Below are 8,822 nucleotides of genomic sequence, written 5' to 3' on the forward strand. Positions count from 1 at the left end.
AATTTGGATTTCTCGGCAGATTTTAGAGATTGACATGCGGCGGTGTGCTGTCTCTGTTGGATATCGCGGTGGAGCAGTTGAGATCCTGTGTGGTCAGTTCTTGTGTTCCACTGATTGTACTTTGGGATTGGTAGACCAATCGATAGAGTACACCTTGAGGGAAGGTTGAAACTAAGTGAGTGGTTCTGTAGTCCGGATGTAGGAGATTATTCGGGGTCAGCGGAGGAGGATTTCAGGCCCATTTCTGAATTGGGTTGGGCTTTTTGGTTGTCCTCTTATTTAAGATAATCATTAAATTTTGTTTGACCTCGGTGGAGGACTGGTGGATGTGAATTTAGAATATATAATATTGTCTTACACAAAAAAAAAAAAAATGAATTTTGTGAAACATAAATCCAACACTAATACAAAAGTAATATTTTTCAGCATGGACATGAATCGAATTGACCGGTCGCACAAATGATTTCACAAAAAATCTATTTTTCACCTCCGATATTCATATTTCATTTTTAGGGGATTTATGGTTGCAATTTAAAAGCACATAGTGTCCTAATTGGACACTTTTTCTGGCCAAAACGAGCACAGATATTGCGGGGAAAACAAAAATCAACAAATTATGCTTCGCAATAACTTGTTCATGGTGAAAGGTATGCTTATGCTTTTCTTCTTGACATGGGAGGAATGAACATGTAGGCCCTAAAGACAAAGCCACAGATTCTTTGTTTTAATCATTAATTTTTTTTTTTTTTTTGATAAACCATTTTAATATTATTAATAGTTCAAGGGAAATATATCTGCACTGGTTTGTAGCATTTCAAGTAAATACACGATTGAATACACGGAAAATCAGTCTTTCATAAATTTAAATTTAGTGTGGATAACTAATAGCTTATCTGACATCAAAATTCTAAGTTTATGATGAGGTATCGGGTTCAATCCCTAATTGTAACAATCTCCTTCGCTCCCTCCTCTATTTGTTTTAGCAACTACTTAACAAAGCATTCAAGTTTTAAATAAATTTGAATAATAATGACTGACGAAACTTTAAAAGTCTTTTATGCAAGTGATTTTTAAAGAACTTTCGGAAATTCACCAAAAGGTAAGAAATTTATGTTTAAAATGTTTTACTCAAAATAATTTTTAAAAAAACATATATTTTTTGGGGATAATTGCACAAGCTACAAATCTTGAGATGACTGAAAACTCAATATTTTAAAATACAAGTTTTTTGTGATGAAATTGTTTTAATAATTGTAATACTTTTGAAACTTGAATAAAGTAGTGGAACCTATTTTTCCAATATTTGAATACTTTTTTTATATAGTGAGCATTCACTGTGGGCATCAACTGCAATGACGTCCAAGGTCTGACCTTCCGAAATTTGGGGAAAAAAACTATGCAGTATAATATAATTACCTCATGAGCTCATCTATGTATCTGTTTGAAACTCACTCACAAACATTCAGCAAGAAGATAATCAATCCGAAATATCTCTATCGTGAGTTTTCACAAAAAAAAAATAAGTGGCTTTGTCTTTAGGGTAATTTTCCCTATAGACGGGTAATTTTCAAGCTCGCTATATTATGAAGTATAATATAATCAAGCTCGGTATAACTCGATTTATGTGTCTATTAGGTAATTTCCGACACTTGTTGTATAAATTTTGTGATCTATCAAAAGTTGCACCGGTTGAAAATGAGTTTTTTTTTAAGTTGAAGCTGCTTGAAACTTATCTCCAATCAATTATATTACAAGAAAACTTAAATGCCTTGGTTGTATTACCCTGATCAAGAAAAAAGTGGCGGAGATCCCAAATGAGATGTCCGAGTTAATGAAGTAGGCGAGCTCTTAACAAATGGTCATAAGTTCGATTTCTCTTTTCAACACCTTCTCAACCAAGTTTATCGCACATAGCTTGTTTAGTGCGATTTAGGGCCCGTTTGGATTTGATAGATATTTAAAAAAAAAAAAAATTTTAAGCTACAATTTTTAGCTTTTGAAAAAACTCTAATATTGACTTAAAAAATATTTTTTTAAGCACTTAAATGGCTATCCAAATACCATATTAACCAAAAAATTGAAATCAAACTAAACCATACTCGACTAACATAGTTTATAAGCTCTTGCATTATGTGGACGCTTATCCTGTGTGTACTCAGGGGCGGCTGCGGGTTCTTGTGGATACCCCACCCTAAAAAATCTAGATCCGGCACCCTTAATTAGGAGTCCAAATAGGGAAAATTTCACCTCAACCGATGTGCGTGCGTGTGGTCCGTACATTAATGTCCCGATTTGTGCACATATTGCCCCCAAGGCTATCACTCATAATGACGGTAGAAATTTGTTCCCATCTCTCCATTTTCCGCGGCCCACACGCCGCGCCTTATCCTATTGAAACTTAGATTTCATACTTACTGTTGCTTTTCATTTTCATCTACTGGATTTGAGGATGTTTCACTGAGTAAGGTTCGTTTTTGTGCTCTCCTCAATTATCATTTGTGTTGTTTTCTTTGTAGTTTTGGTGAATTCTGCCACTTACTGGATTTATTAGTTTTCGTGAATCAAATGGTTAACCCTGTTGTGCAAGTGACTACAACTACATTCTACGATAAAAAAAAGGTGATGAATTTAATGATTTTAGAGGAGATTTCTGGGGAAAGACCAGAAGGAAACGGGCCTAAGTTTACCTGAATGAATGGGTCTACCAATCTTGCGGATGCCGAGCTTAGAATCGCTATCTATACATCATGAATTTCTTAGTTTCCATAAATGCTAATCATAATGTCATTCAACCGGAATTATTGTTTTATTTTACCATGGACTACCTTTAGGAAGGATTTTCGTCAGATTTCAAGTTTGAGTGCGAGTGGGGTGAGTGTTAATCATAAGTAACTTTTCCATTGCAACCGTGTTCATGTCTGGACAAATAATTTGGCATTTTTAATCTTTATCGAATAGGTAGAATGGCATCGCGTGAATGGCATTGTCAGCACAGGACTTCTCTGAGGAATGAGTCTCATGAAAAAGATAACGAGAATGTGCCCGAAACAGGATGCCTTTCAATCATCGTTCTTGGTGCTTCAGGGGATCTTGCAAAGAAAAAGACGTTCCCTGCACTTTTTAATCTTTACCGGCAGGTATCTGGATTACTGGTTCTGTTTTATGTTCTTTTGACAGTATGCATACATTTTTGTGGTTTGCGAATTGTTTTAGAATGAAGTTTCATCAAATCATATATTTATTAATAGTTATTATTATTTCTACTCATGCATAATTAGAGAACACTGTCCAGAGGCTAATTAAAGTGCCTTTAGCTCAAGGACTTATCTCTTACAGTGGTTTGGGCTTTAATCCTGCAACCAGGGATTTTTTCCATCAAATGAGGTTCATATTTTTGGCTACGCAAGGAGCAAGATGGCTGATGCTGATTTAAGATCTCGAATACGAGGGTACAGTTTCTGTATTTTTCTTCTTATGACCCTCGTGAAAGTAAGTTCAACACTTATAAAATTTGAGAAACGTTTTTCTTGGTTTGTCTAATCTGAAGCTCGAAGCTGTAGGTACTGTACAATCTTGCCCTTGATTTCACCATTCACTGCTTAATTTTATTCATCAATTTCCTTGTTTCGTGTTCAAACTAACACTTTTATTTCTTTTCTGAAGGTATCTTCCCCAAGGGAAAGAAGGCACTGATGATATTTCAAGCTTTCTGCAGTTGGTTAGTAGTTGCTGGCCGAGTATATTTTCTTATGTTTAACCTTAAATGATTCAAGTGTCATTAGACCTATTACCATTTGTAATCTGATTTTGTTGATGTAGATCAAATACGTAAGTGGTGCTTATGATGATCTAAAGGGCTTTCAAGCATTAGATAAGGCGATATCTGAGCATGAAGTATCGAAAAGCACTATGGAAGGATCATCTCGTAGGCTTTTCTACCTTGCACTCCCTCCATCTGTATATCCACAAGTTTGCAAAATGATCAAGAATTATTCCACGAATAGATGTATGTATTCTTTCAAGAATTATTTTCAGGTTGCTAATTCCTTGTTCATTTTCTTAAAAGAATCTTTTTCAGGTTGCCAATTCTTTATTCATTTTCTTTTTTGATAATCAACTAACTTCTTGCGGGGAACTTCAATCACTAGTTTACGTCTCTACGGATAAGTTATATGGTTGAAGATTGGTAATTATCATGTGAATCTCAGCATTTAACATTTTCATCTCCTTTGCATTTTAATAGACACTGTTCTTTTAGTATCGTTTAACTGTAATATTTTTTTATAATAACTGTCAGTGACATGTTTAGCTTGCTGTCCGGTGTCTGGGAAAAGTGTAGCAACCACTTACACCAGAAGAAAACTCTTTTTGTGATTTCATTTAGCTGTCTATAAATTGGTTATGTTGTGAATCCAGAATATTTGCAAACCAGGAATCGATTATTATTTTATGATGGTGTTTACCTTGTTGTGAATCGACTAATGATTCCTTGATACAATATTTTGCAGCTGATCATGGTGGATGGACTCGTATTGTTGTTGAAAAGCCCTTTGGCAAGGATTTGGCTTCATCGGAGGAACTGAGCTCCCAGATAGGAGAATTGTTTGAGGAACCACAGATTTATCGTATTGATCATTATCTGGGAAAGGAATTGGTGCAGAACTTGGTAATACGATTGCATGAGTAATCTGATGCTAACTGTGTCTTGCTACTCAATTCGTATTTTTCACCCAACCATGAATTAAGACATTACCATCTCCATGTATTGTTGATCATCGCAGTTGGTACTTCGTTTTGCAAACCGTTTATTTTTGCCTCTTTGGAATCGTGACCACATTGCTAATGTTCAGGTTGGCGGGTTGTTCTTGAAACATGGTATACTTTTCAAATTATGTCTGTCCTTGACTGACTGAAATTATATTTTTCCTCCAGATTGTGTTTAGAGAAGATTTCGGAACCGATGGTCGTGGTGGGTATTTTGATGAATATGGGTATGCTCGTTGTTTATCTATGATTTTCCATTGAAATAATGAAATTATTCGATTGGGAAGTGTGGGTTCGTTTTGTAAATCTCAATATTTTTGAATTAGTTAATTATTTTATGTTTAGTGGTTAGCTGAGATTGAAAGAATTTGTATTTCAAAACATGCTTGATTATTTTATTCCTTGGCAGAATTATTCGTGACATTATCCAGAATCACCTATTACAGGTTAGACATGTTTATCTCGAATGATTCCCTTTTTTCTATTTTAAATTTGCATCTCACATATGACAGATAACTTTCAATTGGCAACTATTGCATCAAATTTTGAACTGTGGAATAAAATTTGCAGGTGCTTTGCCTTGTTTCCATGGAGAAGCCAGTTTCTCTTAACCCCGAGCATATCAGAGATGAGAAAGTGAAGGTATCTGTACAATTACTCTCTCTAAAAGAGGGCATTCGGAATCACATTATTGTGTTCAATATAGCTAACTGAATTAGCTCGACCAAACAAAGCTCTGTGGAGAATGTGTCTGCCTCTCTATGCAAGAAAAAATCCTTAAAATGTTGCCTCTTTTGAGTTCGATGGTTCAATTGACGTGTTCTTGTCTTGTTCTTCCTGCCTAGTTCTTACCTTTGATTTATTTGCTACTCAGGTTCTCCAATCTGTGCTTCCAATCAAAGACGAAGAGGTGGTTCTTGGACAGTATGATGGGTATAAAGATGATCCAACAGTTCCAGACAACTCAAACACTCCTACTTTTGCAACTGTAGTTCTACGTATACACAACGAAAGATGGGAGGGTAAGATGTAATATGGTATATTCACTGTGCGTGTTGAACGAAGGAAAGCCTTGAATTTCGGAAAACAAATATTTCTTTTACGCCTTCAATGTAATGCTATGGCATGATTGAATATGAATTCATGTTGTAGGCGTTCCTTTCATCCTCAAGGCTGGGAAAGCTCTAAATTCGAAAAAAGCGGAAATACGTGTTCAATTCAAGGATGTTCCTGGAGATATATTTAAATGTATGTTTTGAACTCTGAATATTAAGTTGTTTCAACTGTTTGAAGGATGTTCCTGGAGATATATTTAAATGTATGTTTTGAACTCTGAATATTAAGTTGTTTCAACTGTTTGAAGCGGAAAACGAGGAAGTGTTCACATTTAAAACCAAACAAGTCTTTCATAAGACATGAAATAAACTTTGCACAAACTCTGTTATTTACTCTGGATTTCTCTCCTTTTTTTTTCATGCATCTTCGTCTTAATTTTGCTACTTTGGTTGATGCTTTGGTGGGATTGATTGTGAATCTTATGAAACCTGATCTCTCAAGGTCAAAAGCAAGGAAGAAATGAATTTGTGATACGTTTGCAACCTTCTGAGGCCATGTACATGAAGCTAACAGTGAGTATAACTTTCAGTGTAATTTTCCTAGAGCTCCCCAGTAATCTGGCCATGACGAGATAACGGGGGAGCTAATTTCAACCAATCTCGTATCTCTACTTCCACTGCTTTTCTTTATTCCTGCAGGTCAAGCAGCCTGGGTTGGAAATGTCAACCACACAAAGTGAACTAGATCTCTCTTACAAACAACGTTACAACGAGATTGTCATTCCAGAGGCTTATGAACGTCTTATACTCGACACGTATGATTTTCTAGTCTACTGTTGAACTTTTACGTGTCACACATGCTGCTTTCGTTTATTCTTTCAAAAAGTGCATCCCTCCATTCCCATTTGTTTCATTTACAGCATAAGAGGCGATCAACAGCATTTTGTTAGGAGAGACGAATTGAAGGTAGTAAGACAAATATGAATATCTTCTCTCATGTTGAAGCCCCCACTCTAATAGAGTAAATGATTGGTTTTGGATCAATGTTCAGGTTGCCTGGGAGATATTTACACCCCTACTTCACCGAATAGATGCTGGAGCGTTTAGGCCGATTACGTACGAGCAGGGCAGCAGAGGGCCGGCTGAAGCCGATAAACTGTTGGAAAGGGCAGGTTACGTGCACACTGATGGATACATATGGTGATGCGGCTTCGATAATAGGAACCTTGTTTTCAATGTAATATACATGTTACCGTAAAGGAACAATGAAGGTCAGAGCATGTAGTGTTATATGTGAAGACATTAATTAATAGGGGTCATATACATGTAATAAGTTTTATTTAAGAAGTTGGGGTGTTTTACAAGCCTATGCTACATTTGGAATATCACTTCCAGCAAAGAATTTGCGCTGTATTGAATTTACACTATATTTTTTTTCCCAGTACAATAATGAAAAGTGGAATTAAATTAATAGTATTTCCCATGAAGGGGAAAATAAATTTAATTCTAGATGTATTTGGATTGACCATTTGAGAATTTTTTTTTAAAAAAAATTGATTTTATTTTTTGGATGAACTTGATTTAGATAATTTTAAATTCATTCTCTAATGGCATATATATATGACCATTTGAGAATATATATATATATATATATATTATGAGTTTTTTTTCATATGCACACCTATCATGTCCACCTACCATGCCCACCATGATGTGACACTATTTTATTGGATGTGATAAAGATGTGATAAATTGTAGTTTCAATAAAATAGTGTCACATCATTGGCGGGCATGTTAGGTGGGCATGATAGGTGGACATGTGAAAGAAACTCTATATATATATATATATATATATATATATATAGAGTTCTTTTATGGTATATATATATATATATATATATATATATATATATATATATAGAGTTCTTTTATGGTGCCCAACTCTATATGTCCAACTCTATGCCCACCATGTACAATATGTGATAAGTCAACTCATCAATTGTGTTGGTCAACTCACATATTGTACATGGTGGGCATGGAGTTGGGCATATGAGTTGGGCACCATAAAAGAACTATATATATATATATATATATAAAGAACTCTATATATATATATATATATATATATATATATATATATATATATATAGTTCTTTTATGGTGCCCAACACTATATGCCCACTTCATGCCCACCATGTACAATAGATGAGTTGACCGGTACAATAGATGAGTTGACTTGTACATGGTGGGCATGAAGTGAGCATATAGTGTTGAGCACCATAAAAAAAACTTTATATATATATATATATATATATATATATATAATTGGTGTGGATTTAAAAAATACACTAGTCTAAGTTAAAACTTTACTCAAATAAAAATTTTCACTTGAATGCATATGTAACACTTAATTAATTGAGTAAATTTTTTTGAGAATGGTCGACACTGTTTATATTTTGGAGTGAAAATATTAATTTTGAACATAAAAAATAATAATTTTTATTGATCGAATCGATTAGCAAACTTATCTCAAAAAATTGAATCGTAAAATTATCTCATATTATTTTTGTGTAATTATTGTTATGTCTACCTCTGAGGAAAAAAAAAATTGTTTTTATGTCTCACCATCAGACATGTTGAGTTATAAATATCTAATCTAATATTATTAGCTATGTTTGGTACGAATGGTGGGATTATTGAATGATAATTAAATGAGTGATTAAAATAATGATAAACGAGGATGTGTAATATGTGTGATAAAATATTACTATGTTTAGTTTGATTTTTATATCTAAGATTAAGTGAATAAAGTTTTCTAGTATGACCAAAATATCCCCAACCTGTAAAAAAAACTTAATAAAATATTAAGTTTTAGTTTAATTTCGATTTCATAAACTGTCATTTGATTAAAATTTCTATATTAAATATCAGCAACTCACATTAAAATGTACAAATAAAATTAGATTAAGATTTTAATTTATTAATTATTTTATGCTTTTCAAC

At 33.9% G+C, this 8,822-nt stretch overlaps 1 protein-coding gene across 3 annotated transcripts; it reads left to right on the top strand.

The window, feature by feature from the left end:
* The first annotated feature begins 2,247 nt into the window (after positions 1–2,247).
* On the top strand, positions 2,248–7,278 carry LOC140885261 (glucose-6-phosphate 1-dehydrogenase, cytoplasmic isoform-like). Of its 3 annotated transcripts, none has more exons than XM_073292205.1 (16): positions 2,248–2,466; positions 2,959–3,137; positions 3,364–3,449; positions 3,664–3,718; positions 3,820–4,006; positions 4,509–4,666; positions 4,782–4,850; positions 4,933–4,991; positions 5,174–5,210; positions 5,335–5,406; positions 5,639–5,786; positions 5,917–6,012; positions 6,322–6,392; positions 6,519–6,634; positions 6,740–6,785; positions 6,871–7,278. In XM_073292205.1, exons 2-16 carry the CDS (start codon positions 2,964–2,966, stop codon positions 7,021–7,023), a joined length of 1,527 nt encoding a protein of 508 aa, XP_073148306.1. In that variant the 5' UTR covers positions 2,248–2,466; positions 2,959–2,963; the 3' UTR covers positions 7,024–7,278. The 3 variants fall into 3 exon arrangements, with proteins under 3 accessions (XP_073148306.1, XP_073148307.1, XP_073148308.1); XM_073292206.1 differs by having other exon boundaries at positions 2,963–3,137; XM_073292207.1 differs by having other exon boundaries at positions 2,248–2,461.
* The last annotated feature ends 1,544 nt before the right edge of the window (positions 7,279–8,822 follow it).

This window comes from Henckelia pumila, chromosome 2 (genome assembly GCF_033568475.1).
Source record: "Henckelia pumila isolate YLH828 chromosome 2, ASM3356847v2, whole genome shotgun sequence".
NCBI lineage: Eukaryota > Viridiplantae > Streptophyta > Magnoliopsida > Lamiales > Gesneriaceae > Henckelia > Henckelia pumila.

Excerpts from the sequence above, each read along its gene's own strand:
- LOC140885261 (XM_073292205.1), top strand. The coding sequence starts at position 2,964 with ATGGCATCGCGTGAATGGCATTGTCAGCACAGGACTTCTCTGAGGAAT. Across the intron at positions 3,138-3,363 it reads TTTTTAATCTTTACCGGCAG|GGATTTTTTCCATCAAATGA; the intron begins GTATCTGGATTA and ends TCCTGCAACCAG. Across the intron at positions 5,787-5,916 it reads ACACAACGAAAGATGGGAGG|GCGTTCCTTTCATCCTCAAG; the intron begins GTAAGATGTAAT and ends TTCATGTTGTAG.